At 34.9% G+C, this 26,826-nt stretch overlaps 2 protein-coding genes across 2 annotated transcripts; both read right to left on the reverse strand.

The window, feature by feature from the left end:
* Positions 1-1,464: 1,464 nt before the first annotated feature.
* On the reverse strand, positions 1,465-25,827 carry LOC129257065 (angiotensin-converting enzyme-like). Its single transcript, XM_054895296.2, has 13 exons — positions 25,611-25,827; positions 16,398-16,615; positions 15,494-15,624; positions 12,053-12,207; positions 11,407-11,660; positions 10,478-10,669; positions 9,907-10,042; positions 9,483-9,614; positions 7,412-7,635; positions 6,758-6,902; positions 6,029-6,127; positions 5,628-5,750; positions 1,465-4,676 (listed from the first exon to the last, which is right to left on the reverse strand). Exons 1-13 carry the CDS (start codon positions 25,622-25,624, stop codon positions 4,484-4,486), a joined length of 2,016 nt encoding a protein of 671 aa, XP_054751271.2. The 5' UTR covers positions 25,625-25,827; the 3' UTR covers positions 1,465-4,483.
* LOC135153713 (uncharacterized protein DDB_G0271670-like) lies at positions 7,670-9,337 on the reverse strand (the record flags this gene model as incomplete). Its single annotated transcript, XM_064097816.1, has 1 exon — positions 7,670-9,337. A coding segment is annotated over one exon (1,668 nt), but the record flags the coding sequence as incomplete, so codon positions are not given.
* Positions 25,828-26,826: the final 999 nt, after the last annotated feature.

The following is a 26,826-nucleotide window of genomic DNA, read 5'->3' on the forward strand; positions in this document are numbered from 1 at the left end:
TTATTACCAAAATATTTTCAATTGTAGATTGTTAAAAATATAATTAAGACTTTCACTTAACGATATTTCACAATTTCGACATTGATGTTAATAGTTTGGATGACTGAGGACTATCTACTCCTGAACGATAACAAGATGAAAGCCCTGCATCTGTCCTCCCATCGAAGATAATACCCCTGAACTACGTCCGATTCAAATGCAAATTTCCATATACATCCCTCTAAAACGGTGGCTAACTTGGGTATTTTGTTTGATAAAAACCTTTCAATGCGTCCCCATGTCAACAGTACACTCTTAAAAATGTTGGGCAACATACGGTCCACACAACAATTGGTTAAAACTTTATCCAATTCTGGGTAGTTTTACACCAATAATGTGTGCTTTGGGTGAAAACTACACAGTATTGGTGTAAAACTACCCAGAATTGGATAAAGTTTTAACCAATTGTTGTGTGGACCGTATGTTGCCCAACATTTTTAAGAGTGTATATGTCATTCGCCCTAAGAAAAATTGTTAAAATTCGTAAATATCTCTCTAAGTCATCTACTGAAGTCCACATTCATGCAATTATTAGTTCACTTCTTGACGGTTGCAATAGCCTGCTCCATGGAATTCCAGAAAACGATATTTCAAAGCTGCAGATAATTCAAAACTCGGCAGCCCGTCTAGTTTCCCTCACTAATAACACAACCATGTGGTAAATTGCCTATTCGTCCACTGCCAACTCGTCCTCTCACCTCATGGTCTACCTTCATTTAGTCTAATTCCATTTCGCCCATCAACATTTCGTCTAAAACCCATTTGGTCCAATAACCATATGGTCCAATCATCACTTCGTCTAATCACCATTTCGTTTATTACCATTTCGTCTAATAACCATTTGGTCTAATACCCATTTTCTTTTCATTCATTGTGCACAATTAACACTTTAGTTTAATTAGACCAAATGGTATATGGACTAAATGGCTATTGGACCAACTGGTTATTAGACGGAATGGCATTATACTAAATGAAAGTAGACCATGTGGTGAGTAGACAAACTGATGATAGACCAAATGGTAGTAAACGAGTTGGCAATTGGACGAATTGGCATTAGACGAATTGGAAATAAACCAACCACATAACACCAATTCTTAAACAATTGCACTGGTTCCCCATCAAATTTCGTATACAATTCAACATTATTCTCCTAACATTCAAATTTCTTCATGGATATGCTCCAAAATGTATCTCTGAATTAATCCTGGCATACACTCTCTGTAGGTTCTTTCGTCCTGCAAACCAAAATTTCTTAACTGTCAAAAAGCAATAACTAATTTTTTGGTGAAAGGTCCTTTTCAAGTTCTGCCCCACGTCTTTGGAATATTCTTCCAGCTTACCTTCGTTGTATCCCCTATATCACATTGTTCAGATCAAATTTAAAGACTTATCTCATGAAAAAAACATACTCAACATAGCTCCATGTACAGTGTCCTCGATATTTTTATTTTTTTGTTATAAAATTTATAATTCTCCCTTTTCTGTATATTTCATATGTTCTACATTGTAAAGCGCTTTGATATGGATCTCATGAAATGCGCTATATAAGAGTAATTTATTATTAACATTATTTTTATTCACGCGCTTTAATTTATCTTGTGCAATTTACATATTTAATTAAGAATGTAACAAGTTAGTTCAGAGTTGGCTTGCCATAATTTTCTAAAAGGCACATGAACTTTAAGATTTTCCTTTGCTTATTATGCACAATTCTTATAGGATTAGTGTTCATTCAGGTATTCATAATTTTAGGCCACTTTTAAGATCAGAGTCGCACACTCCATAAACCTTTTTTCTTCTAAATATTAAATGTGCTCTTATATTAATATTGAAAACAAATCTCGGGGATATTTACAAATAAAAGATGCATGTAGCAAAGACAATATACCGATAATTATTATCATAAATAACTATCACTTTATTCTATATACGAGAAAAATAATTATCAAGTAGATTTTTTTTTCTTCATATCTTGATGATATTCGTATATACCAACATGGAGATGAAATTAATCTAAAATCAACTCAAAATAAAACCATTGCATTAAATGAATATATGATATAATTATGTAGGGAATAAATAATATTGGTTAGCATGTGAAACTCTCAAACTGTTCGTAAAAATGAAATTTCGTATAAAACGAATGGGGATTTTTTTTTAACCAACAGTTGGTATATGTACCTATAGTAACCACACTGAAAGATTGATAATAGGTTGGTTAAATCGTGAGACTTTGAATTATGTTTTAAAAGGCAATGCAACAGCTTTCCAAATAGTGGGATTTGTTGGAAAAACTTAAATCAAGACAACTGTGTATCCCCAAAATTGGACATAGGAAGACATAACTAGGTTATAACAATCTAAAACATTTCTATAAAACCATTACTTACAAAATAATTTCACATAAGTGACAAAAATCTCTATAGTGATTCTTATTCGCCATAATTATTTCAATGTTTTTTTTCTCATAATTATCAACCAGATTATTTCATCACATGCGTTATTGTAAACGATTCCAAAATCCATAATCAAATTTGTCTTTTTATCGTTGAGATATTTGGGCGTAACCAACCCATATTCAATTTCACGATTTGGATACAAATACCTAGACTCTTTCATTCTGTGAATAATTTTTTGATATATTTGGTTTTATTACATGTAAATATTTATGAAAATTCTAAAACCTGGCTTTATTATCAGTAAATGATATTATTTCAAAGCGAACATTTTTACACGGATAGAATATTTCACAGCACATCTACCTTTCTAACTAAAATGCTCTTGAGGCATGGATGTCTGTTTTCTACACGTTTCATTGGGTTTCAAATACAATAGAATTGCTAATGAGCCAAGTCATAATTGAATGTATTTCATCTCTGGAAATACCATGCATCAACAAAGTGGTATAAGTACAAACAATGAAACTTGATGACAGAACACATAAGGTACTGCTTTTCTAGCATTGTAATTCCAGAAAATAATAGTTCATTACAATTGGTGCATTAGTAGTGATGATTACATGTTTACTCTAATAGTAATATAAATATTATATGAATTAAATTTAAATCTAAATATAATTCCTTGTACTTTCATGACATCTACGAGTAAAATGTATGGAAAGAGTCGAATATAGTCATGGTAATGAAAGAGGTTTAAAGGTACGCGCGCTCCCCTTACGAAAGGCTGATGAGGTAACACGGGGAATCTTCACTTCATAATTTGACCAAACTTGTGGCTAGGCTCAGAGAACTCGCTAACTGTTAGGTGCGTGGTCACAACCAAGAATCTACTTAATTACATGAAGATTGCAAGTTCATTATCAATTCATATCCCGTGAACATCAAATGTTATTTATGCATTCAAGTATTTGGCTGAACGGTTGCGTACACGTCATGCCCTTGAAACACATCTCTAATCGTTGTCTTTCTGCTAATTGAAATGGAGCCCATCCACCTGTATACGCTCACCTTTCTCTAGTTTAATTGTTGTCAAAGTGCTAATTGCTTGATCGCCTGACCTCAAAGTTTGCTGGTGGGGGAACATGCACAGTCGGAATAGACGAAGATTTTGTTTAGATTTCATATCTAATCAATTGAACAGGTGAAAGTATCATAATAAGATTACAAAATCATGAAAATATTTTCCTAAAAGTGTCTTGGGCAACATTGCACTCTAGAACCACACCCGTTGTTTATTTTCAGGTAGTTTTCATGATCATTATTTTCATATTTTAATTTAGCAATGATCTCATCTATATAAGAATAGATGATGTGCTATTTTGCGAATGACCCTCTTTCTCTCAACCTTTCTGGCAAGACTTTACAAATGTCCAGTTTTTGTGTGAATCACACACCTGTAGTTTTAGTGAAATTTGCTCACTAATCAACTTTTTCGCTAGTATATTATTTATTTGTTCGCTATTCTAAAAGAGAAAAAGGGAAGGATAAAAGATGTTAAACACAATTATCTCAAGAATATGCACCCCTTTATGACAAATAAATGTCCATATACCGTTCGTCCATAGAATTAGGTAGAAATATCAACGAGTCTATATCATTACCCATGCCTGAATTAGTCCAAATTAATGTACTCTGAAAGAGCTTTTTGGGTCATTAAAATCCCCGATAGATTTTCTTTCAAATCACCCAATTATGATTTCACTTTCCAAATTCCTTTTTCTTTCGGTACACATGTTTTTGTTTTTTTTAATTACAACCAGGACCCTTATCCCCTAAAATGAGCGTGAATCATGTTTGAAAATATTGGCATGAGTAACGTATCAAAGAACATAAGTAATGAATGAATCGAAAACAATCATCAATCATGGTCAATGAATGACAAGAAAACATGTCTATTATTGGGTTCCAAAACGTATTGCTATCCCTATCCCTACTCCCTCCCAAATAAAAAGAGGGTTTGTTGAAGAGTATTATCCATGATTCAATTATTTCCTTTGTCGACGGAAGATCCTAAGTTCATTTCCCCATCCGATCAGCTGCCCATCATTTTCTTTTTCCAACCATTCCATCAATGGTCTAAAATATTCCTTGATAGCTGAGGTATCCATGTTGGGAGCACCAGTAAGAACTTCCATTGCATCAGGCCATGGGCGGCTCATACCCATCTCTAACATTGATCTACAAAGAAACACAAACATGAAAGAGGAGTAAAGTGAATGAATACTGTTTATATCTGTCCATGCGTTCTGATTGAATATACTTTTAATACAGTTCTGTGCAGTAAAGTAGTATATCGACAATTTCAGAAATCTAAGTTTTTTGTGATGCGCCATTCTGTGGTTGAATACAGTAGGGCAGTATATCGACAATTTCAGAAATTTAAGTTTTTTGTGTTCGCCATTCTGTGGTTGAATACAGTAGGGCAGTATATCGACAATTTAAGAAATCTAAGTTTTTTGTGATGCGCCGTTCTTAGGAGAAAAAAATTGAGAGCGAGCCAAAAATAAACATTTTAAATTAGTGAATATTACATCTATCAGCCAGATAACAGGAGATTCGGTGAAAATTATGCTTTATAAAAATACAATATGAATGATTAAAACAATAGAGATGTAAACTTGGTGCTACTCCTACCAGTATGCCTGTGACTGGAAATGTAGGGAGGAAGATGTGAATGCGAAAAAATGTGTGCTAAGCGAACATTAAAAAAAAAGACCCGTGTTAGATTAGTGTAACACGACATTAACTTAGTGGTGCTGAAAAACATCCTTTAATGTAAATCTGTTAAATTTTCCCAAATGATGCAGTTCAGGGAAAAGTTTTTGCTCATGTTGAACTGCTGAAGTTAAAATCAACTTGCCGCCTCCCCCCCCCCCCCACAAAAAATAATGAACATTAAAAAATAAGAATGAATATGAATAACGGTAATTTGATGTAACAAAAAAACAATAAATCCAATTCAGCATTAACTCGTTAATGTAATATTTAATAGTAGTGCCTGTTGCTGTTAATGTTACACCATAATGACATTCCACCAGTTCGGTGTTGGACGTTAATTTAAGCACCTGAATTTTTGGAGTGAAAGAAGATAGGAGACAGTAAATGAGGACAAGTATAGGAAAAACTTACTTTAGTTTAGTTCCTGCTTCCTTTGAGTTATAGACATTACATAGATGAAGGGGACCTTGGTTGTTTGCTGCTTTACAAAGAGCCTCGTGAAATTGAAACTGGATGAGGAAACTCACAAAATATCTGAAAAAATATATAATTGATAAAGAATGCTTATTCATCGTGAGGAATAATGAGTCAATAACAATACAAATTCAGAGGTAAATCATAAAACACGAAAATAACGCAAGACTTTCTCAAAATCACCCGAATGAACAAAACAATGTTTGATCACTACTCTCTTCAAAATTATTAGAGCAATAAACATAAACACATGATTGGTAAACCTTCGATTTCGGCTGATTCTTTTAAGTTTAATACATAATTAAATTTAGAGCAACACAAGATATAAATATACCAACCTGATATAAGGCGTTCCCGAAGGTATATGGTATTTGGCACCGGGGTCAAAATCACTGGTAGTCCTCTTTACAGGTGGGACCAGCCCCTGATATTCCTCCCTGTAAAGGAAAAATACAAACATTTGAAATATGGTTTGAATGGTAGTAGAAGTAGTAGTAGTATTGGTAGTAGTAGTAGTAGTAGTGGTAGTAGTAGTAGTAGTAGTAGTAGTAGTAGCAGTAGTATTGGTAGTAGTAGAAGTAGTAGTAGTAGTAGTAGTAGTACTAGTAGTAGTATAGTAGTAGTAGTAGCAGTAGTATTGGTAGTAGTATAATAAGTAGTAGTAGTAGTAGTAATAGTAGTAGTGGTAGTAGTGGTAGTAGTAGTAGTAGTAGTAGTAGTAGTAGTAGTAGTAGTAGTAGTAGTAGTAGTAGTAGTAGTAGTAGTAGTAGTAGTAGCATTAGTAGTCGTCGTCGTCGTCGTAGTAGTAGTAGTCGTTGTCGTCGTAGTGGTAGTCGTCGTCGTAATAGTCGTAGTAGTAGTAGAAGTAGTAGTAGTAGTAGTAGTAGTAGTAGTAGTAGAAGTAGTAGTAGTAGAAGTAGTAGCAGTAGTAACAGTAGTAGTAGAAGTTAAGTAGTAAGTGTAAATGTTGTAGATCATTAATTATCAGTGATGAATATCAAAACCATCAAAATGTTTAGTATCAGGTCATTTGTCCCCTTGTTTGGTTAGTAGTGCCTCTTTCTTACCTAAGTTGCCACCATTTATCATTATATTCTTCTGGTGTTATCTCCCCTCGAAACACCTGCCACCTCCATTTATCAATCAGCAATCCAAACGGCAAGAAGGCTATCTTGTTGAGAGCTACCTCCATCAAATAGTTGATTTCTTGGCCTACAACATACACAATGGCAATAAAAATCATTGTTTTCGTTTATTCTGATCAAAGTGTTACTCAAAGTGTCAGACCACTAATATTTGACAAATATATTTATGTTCATTCCCATCCCACTTGAAGCACATGGGGGGGGGGGGGGGTTACATGATCCACATTACTCGTAATACAAAGCACAATCCATGACCATGTGACTCACACAAAGAACCGATTAGCATTTTTTTAATGAAAATATCAATAAGAGAGAGAATAAATAACGTATAGTATATAAGCTATGGTATATGCAACATATGGAGGCCCATCAAGGTTAGCAAAATCACGTTTCATATATGTGGGTCTATTATTAAATCGCAATTATATTTTCCATAAATTTGTTTATAGTGTTGGGGATAAATCTTGAAGTATTTATTTAAACAAAAACACCCATGCAATTTATTATCAAGTTAAACGAGTCCTTGTTCTCAATAAATAATAACGGGTATAATAACATGTTTTTAATTCCACTTACTTTTATCGATTTTGTTGGAATCTAGTAGACCTATCTGGTTAAGATAGTCAGGGGTAACGACAGAGAGGGCTATAGTATCTCCTACCGCCTCATGAAAGCCAGGGTTAGCACCCCCTCTTAGGATCTCAGGTTGTTTGTTGTATTGAAGGTAGTATTCACAGTGACCCATCTCATGGTGTACGGTGTTTAAATCCTCCATGTTTACTTCGGTGCACATTTTAATCCTATTAACATGATAGAGTTTTAAAACTATGATGATCATGATGACGATTTAGGGTGAAGGTGATTATGATAATGATGACGAGGATGATGCTTCATGATGATGATGATGATGGTGGTGATTGAAATGACGAAAATGATGATGGTGAAAATAATCGGGGTGGTAGTGCATGGTGGTGATGGTGGTGGTGATGATGATGATGATGATGGTAATGATGGTAATGATGGTGATGATGATGATGATGGTAATGATGGTGATGATGATGATGGTGATGATGATGATGATGATGATGATGGTGGTGGTGATGATGATGATGATGATGATGATGATGATGATGATGATGATGATGATGGTGATGATGATGATGATGATGATGGTGGTGGTGATGATGATGATGCTAATGATGATGGTGGTGGTGATGATGATGATGATGATGATGATGATGATGGTGATGATGATGATGATGATGATGGTGGTGGTGATGATGATGATGATGATGATGGTGATGATGATGATGGTGATGATGATGATGGTGGTGGTGATGATGATGATGCTAATGATGATGGTGGTGGTGATGATGATGATGATGATGATGATGATGGTGATGATGATGATGATGATGATGGTGGTGGTGATGATGATGATGATGATGATGGTGATGATGATGATGGTGAAGATGATGATGGTGATGATGGTGGTGATGATGATGATGACGATGATGATGATGGTGATGATGATGATGATGATGATGATGATGATGATGGTGGTGGTGATGATGATGATGATGATGGTGGTGGTGATGATGATGATGGTGAAGATGATGATGGTGATGGTGATGATGATGATGATGATGGTGGTGGTGATGATGATGATGATGCTAATAATGATGATGATGATGATGATGGTGGTGGTGATGATGATGATGGTGAAGATGATGATGGTGATGGTGATGATGATGATGATGATGGTGGTGGTGATGATGATGATGATGATGGTGATGATGATGATGATGATGATGATGATGGTGGTGGTGATGATGATGATGATGATGATGATGGTGGTGGTGATGATGATGATGATGATGATGATGATGATGATGATGATGGTGATGATGATGATGATGATGATGATGGTGGTGATGATGATGATGCTAATGATGATGGTGGTGGTGATGATGATGATGATGATGATGATGATGATGGTGATGATGATGATGATGATGATGGTGGTGGTGATGATGATGATGATGATGATGGTGATGATGATGATGGTGAAGATGATGATGGTGATGATGGTGGTGATGATGATGATGACGATGATGATGATGGTGATGATGATGATGATGATGATGATGATGATGGTGGTGGTGATGATGATGATGATGATGGTGGTGGTGATGATGATGATGGTGAAGATGATGATGGTGATGGTGATGATGATGATGATGATGGTGGTGGTGATGATGATGATGATGCTAATAATGATGGTGATGATGATGATGATGATGATGATGATGATGATGATGATGATGGTAATGATGGTAATGATGGTGATGATGACGGTGATGATGATGGTGATGATGATGATGGTGAAGATGATGATGGTGATGATGATGATGATGATGATGGTGGTGGTGATGATGATGATGATGCTAATGATGATGGTGATGATGATGATGATGATGATGATGATGAAGATGATGATGATTATGATGATGATGATGATAATGATCACACACAAAACAGGGAAAAGTACAAGTATTATTACGATTATTGTGATAGTTAGAATTCACATTGTCAATATATAATTTTTACTATTTTCGATAAGAACGATTATATAATTCAATTTTACCTGACATCTCTGTACTCTGCGAAATCATGAGCTGATCCATGACACACAACCTCCCTATCTTTAGGTTTCTCAAACATAGACTTCGTCCAGAATGTTGGTGGCATCTCATAAAGACCAAGAGACTTGAAAAACCTGAAATTTCATTGAGAATACTTGTGTAATTTGATATTGATCTTGACACGGAGATGGTCCGTTGCCTGAACAAAATCATTAACTTCTATTTTAATAATTTTGTTTAAAGATATTCCTTGAGTGAGGGGTTTTCCAACAAGCACTATGAGGTAGAACAATTTAGGAGATATTCTTACATTTTTTATACATGCAAACAAACATTATTAGTTCCTATCAACGACAGAGTCGTTAATAAAAATTTTCCTTTAGCAAGTTTGGCTAAATACAGGGTAGAGATGGATAGATGATTTACCTGTTTGCAACTTGAAACATTTTTAGAACGGTCCATCCTTCTTCTTTCATTTTATCGGTGACATCTATAGTTCCCTTGTTGGGGAAAGGCTCCACGATGTCGTAAATGTTATTCCATTGCTGTGCCCACATATTACCTACAGAAAAGGAATATTTATTCCATTTCGGTTTTATCAGGAATTTACAGTTGCTTATAACAAAAAAGACAAAAAATGGGAGAAAACAACATTCCAATTATATTACTAAGTAACCATGTCCCAGGAAACCTTGCATGTGAATCTGACAATTAAAATAAACAACCCCAAACATTATCATGACTTGTTTTATATAAAACTTGCATTAATAAATTTTACGAAATAAATGAAGATAATGGAGCAGTGGTGTAACTAAAAAAAAATGCCCCCCCCCCCAAGAAAAAGGTGTAAACAGCGGTGATTTGCACGAAATTTCTTCGAATATACTATACTAAATTAGTATTTTCGCTGCCCTTTTAAAACTCAGCAGTTCACTCCCCCTCTTCCTTTGAAAAAAAGTCTCTTACGTAATCGTATAGGGATGCACCATATACGTACCAAGTAAATGAGCTGGAATGGGGGCGCGCACGTCTACCTTATCATCTCCGTACTTTCCCGCCAACTTTCTCCTTACGTAAGAATGAAGCTGGAGGTACATTGGTTTGACTTCTTGCCAGAGTTCATCGACCTCTTCCTCAAATGTGGGGTCTTCGTACTTTTCGAGGAGGACATCGGTATAGGTATCATAACCTACATAAGAAATAAGGGTCTGTTGTAGTTAATAGTTATACTCATTGAAACCAACAAATAAGATAAATGGATTTTTTTTTTTAATGAGAGTGTTATCAAATACAAACTGAAAAGATAAAACTTTCAATCGCAAACAGTTTAGTTAGACAGTAATTATGCAAAATTTCATCTGCAGATTTATATTTGTTGTGTTTTTAATAAATGAAAAATAGGACAAAACTATGTTTAATTATCATATCGTATTATGACGTATAAGCCAACCAGTTAAAAATAATTTCTTCCAAAACGGGCCTGTTTCCCTCATTCTGTTCATGGCAAATTGTATTGAATCCATTAGTAATTCACTGTAAATTTGAAGGCGGCGAGCTGTCCATTTCCCTGTTTATTTTTGTTTTATTTTGGCTAAAAAATAATTAATCAGCCGCATGGTCGTGCGCAGTTGACCCCCCTCCCCTAAAAAAAAATTGAAAACTTACATTTTTGACTGATATTTGTCACAAAATTCACCAAAAGCATGCACGAAATCCTTCAATTTCTCTTTACAAAATGCAAAATCGACTAAATGACAAGCTCGGTCGCTTCACTCCCTCGCTTTCGAGTTTTTGCATAAAAAATAACGCGCGTCCTGCCCTGCTCCCCTCCCCCCGCCCCCTGCAAAAAAATAATAAAAATCTGCGTACAGCATGATCGACCATGAGGGAAACAGAATTCCGCTGATCATACATTGGCTCATATACCTCCTGAATTTGCCGCTTCGTTCTTCAATTCAACGTAGGTTGGATAGAGCTTCCCGATCTTAGGACCTACTGCATCTCTCCATCCGACCCAAACCCGGAGAAGTTCGTCATAATCCCGATTTTTGGCCAATATGTTTTCTAGATCCGGCTCCAATGCGAGGCATCCCTCAGTCTTTCCTGCTGGCTGGTCGGATGGACATACTTTTCCGACGCTGTATATTGTCTGCATCTTATTCGTAGTCATTTGCAGTAATCTGAATAGTGTAAAATATTGGTGTTTATAGACACCGTTAATGTCTTTTTAACATTCAATATTTGGCAACTGATAATAAACCAAACATTGGTGAAAAATAAACAGGTAATAATTGCAGAACTACACACCGGCTCGGTAACATGGACTAAGATGAAAATATAGAATTATGAAGGTGGTTACCGGTTTAAACAAAATAAACTTAAACAATCCAAATAACGTGACGAATTTGACAAGTTATTACATATCAGGAATTTCACCCTCTTTTATCAATATAAATGTACATATTCACCGCACAAGTACTAGTACTACCATGACTAACAAAGGTATCAAAAACTTAAACTTAAGTTTGGCTTTGAGCTCGGCGGTCACCTTACAAAAAGTGAATGCTCATACCTTCTTTTACGTCCATCTCGAAGCTCGCTGCCCCTCAGAGCGAATTTGAGCATTCTTTTGCTCCTGCCATCAAGTTTATCTTGAATGATTCTTCTTGCTTCATCTTTCATCTCCAAACCATAGTTTCCAGACAGCATTGAAACATTGGACAAAAACTGATACAAAGAAAAGATACAATATTTTGCTACTAACATTTTCCAACTGAAATCAGCATTGTAGCCTCGGACTGTGTCTGCAGTATTATTCATTTCATTATTGTATAATACATTTTTGGGTATGGTCTCTGGTTCAGATGCTCGACATTAGGGAGCCTTAGATTTCTCATATATGATTGGGAGATAATCAGCCAGGGCCCTGCACGATTTGTTTACAGGGGATGCTGATGTAAATTTGACAAGCAAAACAAAATGGGTTTCTCTAAAACATGAAGGTCATTATGGTCCCGAGAAATTTGACAAGCAGTTTTTTCTTTAAGTTTCGCTACAAAATGTATGTGCTTTTTGGTTATACATGTATTGATCAATTTTGCCACACCTACCAGAATTCCAGGGGGTGCTGCCTTTGGAAAATAACACACACAACATCCCCATGAAAATATTGGAGGTGCTTCAGCATCCTCAGCACCCCCGCTTCCCAGGGCCTTGTGATCAGCCTCACTGCGCATGAATAGGAGGGGAGCAGAGCGATAAGGGAGAGACGATTCTGGGTCATGCTGGGACAAAAGGTTGTCAAAATTCATGTTTCATAATTGACCCAGGAGCGAACTTTTTCTCCTACGACTTTTTCGTCTCCTTTTATATCCAGACCACAGATATCACGTTCAATCGGGTTGCAAGTCTTGTATCCTAAAAGGGTCTCGCCTCAATTTTAAACAAACAAAAGAGATAATTGGTAATACATGGTGTAATGATGTATTATTTGATTCCTATACAGTCCTCCCTCATTCACCAGCCTCAACAAGACGGCACAAGGAGTACGCGTTTTAAGGAAAGTAAGATAATTGCATATTTTATTTATTTGTTATTTGACTTGAGTTTAGAATGTAAAATTGGGATATAAAAAATAACAGTAAGCGCCTACATGAACTGCGTGGTTTTCCACAAAACAAGTTTATTTCGATTTATGAGGAAATGCATTGGTATCAATGAAATGCCATTAATAATTCATGAAAGAAATAAATTGAGAGTCTCACCTTGACCATAAATTCATGGAATTAAAAACAGACGCTGTCTGTATAGGAATAATCCCCATTTTACACATGCAGATATTTATAGGTGACTCATTTTAGACACTATCTTGCAAATAACATCATCCATGTAATTGCATCGTGAAATTTAGATTATCTGGAAAATAACAAAATGCTGATGATGTTGCATTCAAGGATATGAAACCCATATCATAATGAATGATGGATAGAGGATTCTCCAAAAACAACATGAACAAAATGACATGTACACCCGTTTGAAACTTGATTTTAAAGTATTATTAGGATTATAGGCCCCACCGTGGAAATTAAAATTCTATATATATAGAAAGTAATTTGTGTTTTAACGGAAGAATACCAAGATTATACCACCCTTTCCTTAAATCAAATTAATCAAGCGAATATTTTATACAACTACGTTGTAGGATTATGATGAAAAGGGGTATAACGAATCATCCATAGTTTAGTGACTACGTTTATAATGCATTTCTTTAAGTGATCTTTGTATTTCTCGCAATAAAAACGAAATGAAATGAGATATCCTATATTTTCTCTTTCGATATATTTGTCCTTTGTTTATACCTCAACAATCGTATTCCTGGAGAGATAAAAAATCGGAATAAACATGTCAAATTCAGATATACGGGCGAAACAAGGTCAGCGTTATGAGTGACAAAAGAAGGAGAAACGGGGAGAAATCATATATTTTAGAAAGGTATCTATAGGCCTATACACGATGATAGTTGATACGAATTGTGTATACATACATAACGATCGCTGCAGACGCAAATTTGATTTGATTTGTGATAAATTGCATTTATTCATTGCGTGGATTACACCCACCTCATTTTATGTGAGGTAAGCAACGAATAAAACCTTCAATATATTCATATCGTAAAATATCATAGACTGAAGGAGGGACAGAACGTAGGAAGTGTTTACGCTTCTTTTCGCCATCTCTAATCAGAATTGCATTGTATGGCGGGGGATTTTGAACATTCTTTTTTCGATGTTTTGGGGGTATTCAAAGAAAACGTCGTCTCCCAGCAGATTAATCTCATGCAGGGAAGTGGATTGGTTTCTGGATTATCATTCAAGTTAGTCATCTTCTTTTTGTTCGTTGAGGAGAACGTCAAAGATCCAGTTGCTCTTTCCACCTCACAAAAAACACGAGGGTGGACAGATGCCTAGAGCATAGTTTATCCACAACCTATTTGGTCATACTTATTAGAACATCATGATGTCATAAATCTTAATAATAGATAATACCTCATATTTCATCTTAAATGACGATACTGTCGCAATGCCTTCTTTAATCATAGCCCTAACCGTCGATTTAAGATATGATTTAATATATTATACATGTAATATCACATTGAATGCACACATATTTCAATATTATAGTTAATAACAATCTGAAAGCAGCTTGAAAGGTTTCCGGAATATAGATATATGCACATTATTTTGACTGTACGTATTGTAGTATTCAATGACATTTATGCCAGAGAAGTTACAGCAGCTTCATGGAAGCTATTATGCGATAAGGGTCGACTTGACGATGAAAAATGGAATTAAGATTTAAGGTTCTGCGGAAAGGCTTTTGAGGGGAGCTGACAGCATAATGTTTCGGGAAGAAATACCTAAAGACCCACTTTTATTAGTCTTTCAATGTTCTTTAATTTTTCATTCACATTTATGTGTATGTTTTGTTTATATTGTAGATTATTTATATGTATATAATGCGCTTTGTACCTTTCCAAGAAAAGGCGCTGTAGAAATGTTATTATTAATATTATTATTATGTCGGTAAAATATTAACTTTTAAATAACACGTTATCCTTCTAACAATGATGGTAGATAATAAAATATGTATTCTCTTTCTATTGCGGGGCCAAATTCTAATTTCATTTTAGGTAAGCAGTGCGTGCAAATTTAACGAAGAATTTACCACTAAAAAATTCACCTAAAAAGATTGATCAATCTCAATTCATCGAATCTAACAAAAAAGGACACTGTGCATATAGTTTTCAGGTATTCATGTCTATTATATCCAATAATTTAGTCGAATTAATGCATTTTAATACACATGAAGAGAATAAATGATTCGTAAATAGCACCTTTTTTAACGTTAATGTTTTTTTGTTTTACTTTATTTAGCGATGTGTGGTAATATCGATGACTTATTTTGGATGCTGCTAAGGTTCATCTCTATTCTACAATTTCCTGGTAAAACTCACTTCAGTGTTGTATTTGGTAATATTCGTGACATAATTCCATGAAGCGAGAGCAGCAAAGTGTGATGTCTCCGCCATGGTGAAATTTAGGACATCCAACCATTCATTGATAACGGCTGGATCATCCACAGTACCTGAAACATTGAAATGGATACAATAGTTGTTTTTCTATCTTTTTAAATGTTCGGTAATTAATTTTATTCAAGTGCACAAAATAAATAGTTGTTGGTAGACTCAATACCTCCTTTCTTTCATGAATTCCGTTTGAAATTTAGAACATCAACGTCATTCTCCAATTCAATTTTCAAAAATAGGGAATCGGACCATTTTTTTACCATTCCATAGTTGTTCAGCCATTAATTTACACCAATTCATTGAAATGTGAACGAGAAAGGTAACAGGAGTCTGTTTGTTTAAATCAATAACCTTTCTTGTTTCCATGACGGCTGCCAAAGATTAATATTTCAACTTTTCTCTGGCATTGTATAAGAAGCAAGACAGACCAACGATATTGGTGTGATAAATGTGTAGCACAAGACATGATAATTCGAAGTATCCACCTGTACATGTAGTTTGGTACAGCGTATATAAATAGGACTAATGATTATCTATTTGCATTTCATCACTGTTTGATATTTGGAGATAAACAAAAAGTTCATAAATTGTTTATGTTTATTTCTATATTTATATTTCCACACACAGGTTAACTTAGATCATTTGACTTGTTTAAAAGCTAATCATCCGTAAATGTAAATACAAAAACACTTTGAATTCTCGTTAGTCGTTATAACCACTACCACTATGGAAAATAAAATATGGCTGTCGCGGTATACTTTTTTTTTCTCACGTCATTATTTTCTAAAAATATTTAATACTAATACTATGTGTTTTCCAAACCGACACTTACCATACATGACATAATCGACACAATTTGGACATAGCAGACAAAGTTCTGAATTCTCGTCCAAACATGCCATACGTCCAATAAGTCCTCTCGTTTTTTCGACGAACTGGTCAAGTTTGTGAAGATCAAGTTGAAGATAGCACGTCACATTGGTGATAAAGAGTACTGAAGCGAGAACAGCGTATATGGTCCATCGGATGGACGCCATTTTGTACACGTTCCTGTAACACAAACATGAATTGAAAACAGAAAATTATGTAATGAGGTATAATGACTGAAATCAAAATTTTGCATTATTTCTGGATTAAGGAATATCCTGTACCTTTACTCCCCATCTCACTCAATCACTTTCTCCCTCTCCTCCTCCACCGCCCCTCCTTCTCTCTCTCTCTCTCTCTCTCAATACTCACCTATATAGGCGGATCCAAGGAGCTCAGGGGTCGCCGCCCCCCCCCCTATTGGCGGCGCAACAAAAATAAGGGGAAGGAAAAACAGGGGGAAAGGGAAAAGAGAGGAGAAAAGAGAAGAGAAAAAGGGAGGAAAACGAGTAAATAACAAAAGGTAAGGGGAAGACTTGAAAAAAAAAACTTTTCATGTCGTTAAATACATTTTTTCGCTAGCGCTTCGCGCTCGCATTGTCCCACATCATATGTTAAGTGCGATCCATATCCATTTCATAGTTTTTTCCTACATAATGCTCGAAATAGCCCTTAAAATTATCTTTTTTCATATCGGAATATAAACAAATAGCTTGCGCTTCGCGCTTGCATTATTGATTTAGGAAGGTACACTTCATTTTCATAATGAAAAATTGTGTTTAGAATGACCAGATTATAGGTCTAACTCTAAAAAAAAAAATAAAGAAAGGAAAGAAAGAAAGAAAAACAGATCGCACACGCATGAGTATTGAGACACGTGGGTGATCGTCAACGGCTAGTACTCAAGTTACCGTGCGCGAGGTTTACCGTGATTTCGACATCGACAGCGCATCGATAGAACTTGATGAGCTTAAGTTTACGATACGAACGAGCATAATATTGGAAAGAGCCATGGAACATGCAGCTAAAAAGAAAAAAATAGTAAGCAAACACAAATTTATTACCAGGTACCAGCATCTGCTCAGATTCGATATAAAAAAAGCAAACAAAAACTTAGAATTTACTCATGATATGATAAATGAAAAAAAATCACTCCAATTCGTTCTTACATCATACAGTAACCAAGAACATCTTTACTCGTCCGGCGCGCTTTCAAAAATCATGATGCAATTTGTCACGCACGAATATAATTGTTTTTCGTATAGGGGTATGTGGCAAGTGCAATGCAAAGAAAATGGTTGGTAAATATAAAATAATTTTACCATATTTCCATTTCCTCTAATTGTCTTTTTCAAAGCACTGAAATAATGGTGTCCGGCAATAGGATACACTGCCATACGCATCTTGTTCATGATCACAAACATTGCTCACAATGTTCAGTTTTCGCGGTCGCATTATTTAATCAGGGCATATACAAAAATATATTGTTTGCAAGAATAAAGCTACGAAGTAACTGTTACGACTACCCCTTTAAAGTAACCAACAAATTTCAGCTTTAAGATGCCGACTTGGGAAAATATGGATGAAAATATGTTTGCAGACCCCCTATTGGCGGAAGCTGGATCTGCCCCTGCATCTGTTTCCCCTCTCTGTTTGTTAGTAGTATTATTAGTGTAAGAAGAAATACAAGTGAAATATAGTCTATGCGCATGTCACCGACAAAAACTTGTAGCCTTTCAAACTGAAAATAAAGCATAAACTTTATTTTGATTTAGAAGAGTGCTAAATTATGGTGTCTACGACGTATTTCCGGGTGAACTTTGTTCTTTCAACAGTGTTCAAGTGTTAAGATGTTTAATGTGTTTACCCTACCTCGATGTTTTTGTACTCATAGGCGATGTCAAGTTCAGTTTACATCTAATAAAATGTTAATTACGCTCGTGTGGTGAAAGTTAATTAGCGTCTGCATTTTGAAAACACAGTGCGTATTCGTCTTGACAAATTGGAGTTAACGTGAAGATGAGAAATTATCGTATTATATTGATGATGGAGTTGTGTCGTGAAGACCCGAGCTCATATGAAATACAACAACGGTATATACGGACGATATCAACATGTTAAAGTACCTTGACTTTTTATAGAATTACTGAGAAAATTAATTAATTTCAATGGTCTGTGCACGCAAATGTAATGGAATACTTTTGATGAGAGATGAATTGCCTAAATGCCCTCAACAAAAATAAATGAAAGAATTAAAAATATAAATAAATATATAAATAAATAAAGGCTTTAGATCTCAAAAAGGAGCCGATTTCTCATCTCTATGACACTTCGACGATTCAAAATAAATCAAAGAGAAAAGTTGAAACGAAAATATATATATCTAATAATGGATATTGTTTAGTATCGATGACTCTCTTAGATTTGATTTAAAAAATGAGAACCCCTCGGTAGACCAGCAGCACCATGATTGATGCTGCTGAGTAGGGCCATCCTCCCTTTTTCATTTGTCAATTTCACATGTATTGTTTTATATGTACTGTTAGTTAATTATTAAAACATATTTATTCAGGTACAAACGATCAGCATAAAACTGTTTTTCATCAATGACCTGATGAAAACATAAAGAACAACATAAATCATCATATCATACATGAAATTATTTTGCTTGTAACGGAAACAAAAATCAATTCAATTAAACAATGCTCATTTAATCATGAGTCTAAAATATTCATATCTATAAAAGAGTTTGAGTGTTTGTGTGGAGTCAATACTTTGTAAAACGGAAGAAATTTAAGAAGTAAGGTATTGAAACTGACACGACCCTGAGGATCACACCCTGATACGTTAAGGCAAAAAGGTCTTTCAAATCAGTTTCTTATTGATTAATCTTTGTTGAAGACGTGAAAGAGAACGGTGCCACAAATAATGTAAGTAGGACGTTCTTTCCTCGATGATATAAACATGTGATAGCTTGTAAAAAAGTATGACACTAATGAACTTTTATTTTTAACTTGGCCTATTATTCATCATTTTCTTTTTTTTTTGCTTCAAAGGTCTTATAATCATCGATGTTACATGTATGCTACATGAACATAATATTTTTTTTTTTTTTTTTTTTGGTTGGGGTGGGTAGTTATCTGACAATACTGTCAACTTTCCTTAAACCATTTGACACCATAAAAAAAGAATAATGTTCACATTTTCCAAATGTATATTCTAACCCAATGGTTTTACCGTATATGGAACGCTACTCACGCTATGAGGCCTATTATACGAATTCTACTTTATAGTCGCGGGCTACACAGATTAAATTACTGGAAATCGAACCAACGGCCTCCTGATTTAAAGGCAAGATTTAGAACATCTCTACTCATATTATGTACAACCACATTTCTTGAAGAGACCAACATAATGGTCGCACTTAATTTAGTACTATGTCATTATCACATTCACTGCAGGTGGGGCATGTGTGAAGTCAATTCCAGAGACAAATTATAACTACTCATACGCAAGGCCAGTAAAGCGTCGCAAAATGATATGATCTCCATCTTAGAAACATATAAGCAAGACCCAGACAACAACGCCTCCATCTTGACATGCATGTAATAATGATGATAGCATTCACCCTCTCATTTTGGCCAAAAAGAATCGCAGTGTAAGAGCGTAGCACATAATAATTTTATGAATGATTATTATGTTTACAATTATATAATTAAAATTGCTTTATAAAACTAAAATGTGACTTGAATGTGCTTGAATGAAAGTGGTCTAATAATACTATTCAACAAACTTTATCATCATAGCATCATGAAGAACAATATTACCAACGTGTTTATAACTAAAAAGTGACCACATTAGACCATGCATGTGTTGTATGGAAGCTTGAAGGAAAGTGGTTTAATAATTATTTCCAAAGCTGTACACCATTCATATGTTAAAACGTAATAATTCATTGAGCTATTAATTCAAACTTCCACAAATTGCCAACACACGTTTCTAGGATTAATTAAAAAGTAAGATATACTGCAATCAGAATTTGTTTGTTGTCATTTATAGCTGATTCTATCTAAATTATGCTGTGTGAATATCATATTACCTGAAGTATATTCTATTGCCCCTCTCCCTATCTCTATTTCTATCTCTCTCCCTTTGTTTCTCTATCTCTATTTTTTTTTTGCTCTCTCTCTCATCCCCCTTCTGTGTAAATTGTCCATTTCCCTTCATAAACAAATTTTATACTCTGCTCAACAGGGGAATAAGTCTGTGAATCATTCGTGATGACGTCCAATAAAATCGATTTATATCTAGTTTTTGTATTTAATCTATAAAATCACATTTGTAAGGTATCCTACATACCGCAAATCATCACAGAATATAAACACATTGAAAAAGAAATCGAAAACGGTAACCCCATTTTTGTATTTTTTTTTAGCTTTACAGGTATCTAAACAAAATGTAAGACTTACTTAACGAGCTTTGCAAAAAATCGTTGCTATGGCAACTGCGGGGGCACAAAAATAATTGGATAGTGCAGTGAATCCTTAATGTGCAAAGGTGGTGACTCTCCTCTACACAGAGCCTTCTTTTCAACGTCCTATCCGATGGACGAGATGTTCCACCTTAAAATAGCTATACTTCGGAGTGTTGTTTTAGTAATTCAAATTTGAACTAGAAGGTTCTCCGAAAAGCAGTCACTTTCCAAGCTCTGTAAGTGTTAAATTAGCACTTCATTTTATAGAGTGTAGAGTCTTTTGAGAAGGACAAGTAAATACACGACTCAATAAAAATGGATGACTTGGGAGCGACACCTTTTTTAGCTTTTCAAATTTATCTCATTGAAACAATGATAATTATATTTATACTTGTTTATTTAACACAATAAGTTTCGCCAATGAAAATGGACCAGTTTCCTGGGCATGCAAACAAATTCACACTAGCGCACACTGACTGACACCGTGAATGCACCCATATATGGAATCAATTCAATGTATATTTCACTTGAAAAAAATATGTTTATCTTCATGCACATCTGAGGTCGGAAGAAGATTCTTGTCTGAGAGCGACAATTCTACAATAAAAAAAAGGGGAAAAACTTGGATATGTTTTGTGACAACCTGAACGCCCGATCTCTATTTACACAAAACTTTTGCGTTTATTCATGTGACAAGTCATGATGGTGATTATGGACAATGATCAATGCTACCCAATCGCAAGAAATCAACCTACGCTCGATGGCTTTGCTTGGTGTAAACGGGGACCGAGCCTGACATTTCTGGACCTTGGTTTCCTTCAAGCAGCACTGATTAAGCCTGGTTTTTCCACAAGACTTCTTCCACTTCAAACAAATACTTGGCATGATACTGACATGATACCTCCAGTATCTATTCATTATGATAATCGATGGCAGGGTCGTGTATGCAATTTTTAAAACAATTTTATCGTCACACTTGGGCTATTAAATGAAATGGAAGAAAGAAGAAGGAAAAGATCAAACATGGATCTGGGATATATTCACAACCTTGTATTATAGTGTGATGGTATCAAAATCGATGTGAACTGCAGCGGAAAGACACCCGTTATTAATATTGGATTGACAAAGACGATGGATTAAATTATCATAATATTGCTTTTTAAAACAAGCTTTTCAATATTTATTAATCGTCGCCCATATTCTTCTTATCTTCCACCCTCCCCCTCTCTCTCTCCCGCCATTTCTATTCTCACCCTTCCCCACCCTCAGCTTCATTTTCGCCTCTCCCACTTACTTTCCTTTTATTATTCTTTCATTTATCTATCTTTTAACCTCACTGTCATTCTTTCTTCTCAGTTATATCATATGAAGTCTTAAAAGAAACATAGTCACAGTCGTCAAGAGCATTGAAATAAATTATCAGGATTGTCATTATGCATTTGCAGATTATATCAAAGACCTACCCTCGTGGTACTGCATTGAATGATATCAACAATATTCAGATGTGTCAGAAAGGAAATGTATATTTCCAAAGACATTTCAATCCAAATATTAAATAGAGAGAGCGAGTCGTGCATTTTTAAATCCATTGCAAATAGGTGTAGACTTACATTTTATAATGAAAGAATATTATCTCCGTATCTGATCTGTCAAGGCATGACGGATGAACTAATTCAGTGGTGCTATCAGGTAAGAATTATAGGGGGCTAAGTCTAGGATACGGAACACTGAATTAGAAAATTTGTCAGTAAGCAAAGCGAGCGAGCCGAAATCTAACTATTCTTTGTAAAAACTTCATAACCATTTAGGTTTTATGAAACAGAAATTCATAATTTCAAATCTCGAAAATTCAAAATCTTAGCCTTTGGTTGATTTTTTGGTGATGATACCTTAAGATATACAGTGCGTCCCAGAAAAAACGAAACCGAGATTTAGCGATGATTTATCATAACTTAATCATAAATAAAATAGACAAATGACCTACCAATGTAAAGCTTAGAATCTCCTCTTTCATCTGATATTACTTAGATAATTCCTCATTCACGCATGAGTGAGCAAAAACAATTTGAAGAAAGGATACCAAAAACTCATTTGGCGGGGGGTATCTGAATTTCAAAGAGAAAATCACATGACTGAAAAGTTCAATATCTGCTCTTTTATTTGATACCTTAATCACAGAAAATGGTCAAGAAGTAAAAAAGTTATGATCCCTCGAAACAATGCTTGTATTTCCATAATTTCATTAAATAAACGTGTTTTCACTGGCTTCCCACAGAAGCTATCGCACGGTAACAAAAGACTTAATGCATGGCTGATCGTCAACAAAACGGAATGTCGAGAGAGTTTGAACGCTAGCCTGTAAAACCTCTTCATTTTATGAAATTATTGAAATTCAAGCCTTATTTCAAATAACCAGAACTTTGTTATTTCTTGACCATTTTCTGTAATTGAGGTATCAAATTAAAGAGCAGATATTGAACTTTTTAGTCATGTGGTTTTCTTTTTAAAACCCAGATACGGCCCGCCAAATGAGTTTTTGGTATCCTTTCTTCAAATTGTTTTTGCTCACTCATGCATGAATGAGGAATTATCTAAGTAATACCAGATGAAAGAAGAGATTCTAAGCTTTAAAATGGTAGGTCATATGTCTATTGTATTTGTGATTAAGTTATGATAAATCATCGATAAATCTCGGTTTCGTTTTTTGTGGGACGCACTGTATAGTCAAAGTTCAATGACTCCAAATGACTTTTCACCTTAGTATTTCAATTTCAATTTGCATTTATTTCATTCTCGGTAAAAAAAAATATAAGTCAATAAAGATATGAGAAACTATTGAAAAGCAAGAGTAAATATGAAAATGAAATGGGGAATTGCAAAAATATAGCAAAGAGGCCTTGTATAGCGCATTTAACTTAAAAACTTTGAACTCTAAACTTAGTTATGTTGACGCCTCCGCGCCGCGCCCGCCGCGACCACCGTGGCCACCGCCGGCGAAACGGAGCCTATAGGCTTCTGCTACGAAGGAGAACCTATACATACATTGTAGGTTCTGATGTTGAATAGAAATAACAATTCATTTTTTCCTAGAGAATATGAATGGCGATTTCGGTACCTGCAGATGCTATTTGATACATGAGTAATCAATTCAGAATAAATAAAATTCATAATTCCAAATGACTGTCAAAATCCAATATGGACGCATAATGAACAATCACTTATTATGTCATAATGCTCAATATGGGCATGATGTATGTGATACTCGAGATAAAGTGGTTTATTTGTCATGAAAACATGCTAAACGAACCCCATCAATATTTTTTTTTTAAATCAAAGATATTGGGGTTCCCAGGCCCTCAATCTTTTCAAAGTAATACTAGAGTTTCGATTTTGGTATCATATTGAATGTGATAAGGTTGAAAAAAAAAATCTTGGTGTAACTATTGATTATAAATTAAATTTGAAATTTCATATACAGGATACAGGGAAGAAATATCATAGGATATTAGTATTATATTCATATTCGACCAAATCATATGTTACGAATGTTGTACTCCATACATGTACTTGTTTTGCCTTATATATAGTCTGGAAAAGTACGTTTCAGTCTAACGTAAACAAACTGGTCACAAACCAAAATAGATCCATGGTTGTAGCAAACCCTATATAAATAGATCAAAATTAAGCATACTATAATACTCTGGGCTAAAGCTGCTCACTTTAAGTTATAGCAGCAATATATATACCTAATGCCTGTCCATTTTTTTATACAAAGGGGACTTTATATAAATACAATTAAACGCTCCTTTCCGTTGATGCATTTGGCAAGTAACATAATATTCGATTATGGGTCAATAATTTGGAACAAATTATCTAATGTGCATCATCTTCAAATTGTTTTCAGACAAGACTAAAGAAAAAGTTTCATAGATCATAGATTATGCCCTGTCCCTAGATTGAGGAATTTCTAATTCGGTATGCTGTGATTAGCTGACGATTTATTAAATTTGCCATAATAAATAAAGCTGATATTTGGGCAAAGAAATTATCGTTGTACATTTCATAGGACATAATTATGAGGTCCAAATGAGAATTAATTTGCTTATATTCAGATCCAAGTCTTTTAAAATTTGGATTGGATTCTTTTTTTTTTTGGGGGGGGGGGGGTTACCAACACTGTAGAAAATACCGTATTTCTACGGGAAGACACGTAACTTTCCTAGCCCACTTATACAGAGGAAAGAAAATAACAAAAGACCCAATTAGACGGTGAAAATAATGTAAACCTCCAAATATTTTACGGTAAGCATGACAGTTATTAAATACTAACAGTGGAAAGTCGCCAGGAATTTAGTACCATTAAAGAAATAAGCTAAATTTTTAGATTAGACTTCTGGTCATAACCATGATGATCCTTTGGATGATTTGTCACGGCTTTAATTGTTTATAAAGAGGATTTTGCTATCTGTTAAGACACCGACAATTATCATTCTACTCCCCTTCTACTAGAATGACAGAGTGAAGTAGTTTACGTGGTATTGAAAAATCAGCATCATCATGAATACAGATACAAAATTGCAAAACTTATGAACTATGAATTTTCTTACACAAACACTTCTGCCAGTGTCAGTGATTTTCTGACTTCTTAATGACTATAATACTAGTATATAACAACATTACATATATATAATGCGACAAACTTACATCAAGAGCTGCATATTAAGGTTGACTCGGTTCCCTTAGTGCAAGTGTAAATCCGATACAGGATAGCTATCATTTTAAGGCATTAATGCAAGAAGTATAGTCCACAGTGGTTTACCAGAACAACATTGTACAGTTTAGTCTGCAATGCATAGTTAACTGTATACTACCAATGCATTCACATTCAATAATAGGTATTGTATATGCCCTCAGAATCAGTGCCTCTGAAAGACCATTTCAATAGCTGTCTTCATGCTTGACTAGACTAGACGGGTTCACACGAACATCCTCTATTATTTTGGGGAGAAGATTGAGAATCTATAATTAAACTTTATTGCAATAACAAGTTACCTTTTTATGGATTTTCATGAAAAAAATGCCATATCCATACATTATTGCTACTACAAGATACGTTGTGTAACTGAAGTTATATGCCTGTAATGTGGGGGCGTCGTGGTCTAGTGGTCCTGACTCTCGTCTTTTAACCTGAGAGACGATTCCCAGATATTGCGTGATTTCCTTCAGCAAGAAATATACACACATTGTGCTGCACTCAACCTAGGTGAGGTGATTTGGTACCTGGCAGGAAGAAATCCTCGAATGCTTGAGCGCCCGTAGGCAGCACAGCTAAAGCAGTGTTGCGTAAATTTCGTAATGATAACAGTATTGTAATACGCACTTGAGTATACTCTATGATAATTATCTACATAATAAATGTAATAATAAATAATAAAGTAATAAATGCAAGATTACGGTTATAATTACTATGGATAATTGAAAAAAAATATTCGTTCAAAATGCAAGCAGTTAGGCCTATGTGCAACGCGTTTATCATCATGATATAGTTATGAAGAAATAAATAGACATCGCATGAATAGACAATTTCGAAACTGTGACCTATTAGAAAAAATCAATTTATAAAATTTAGGTCAACATTAATGTCATATAGTGGACTATGACGGCGAATAACCCCAGTTTCCATGGAATGTCGATTGCGATTGCGAAATAGAAATGCACTCATTTTGTTTTAAGCCAAAACATTCCAACCAAAGCACAAACGAACAGCATTAAAAAATAGGCTTATTCTGTTTCTTTTTCTGTTTATGGTAACTCCCGTGGGAACTCGGCAGGACAGCATTTTGCTGGTAAACGCCAAGCTGGTATATAACTAATTACCTAGGAAACATTTTACGTCTATGTTAATCAGTCATAGTGGCTG

The sequence above is a fragment of the Lytechinus pictus genome, chromosome 3 (genome assembly GCF_037042905.1).
Source record: "Lytechinus pictus isolate F3 Inbred chromosome 3, Lp3.0, whole genome shotgun sequence".
Taxonomy (NCBI): domain Eukaryota; kingdom Metazoa; phylum Echinodermata; class Echinoidea; order Temnopleuroida; family Toxopneustidae; genus Lytechinus; species Lytechinus pictus.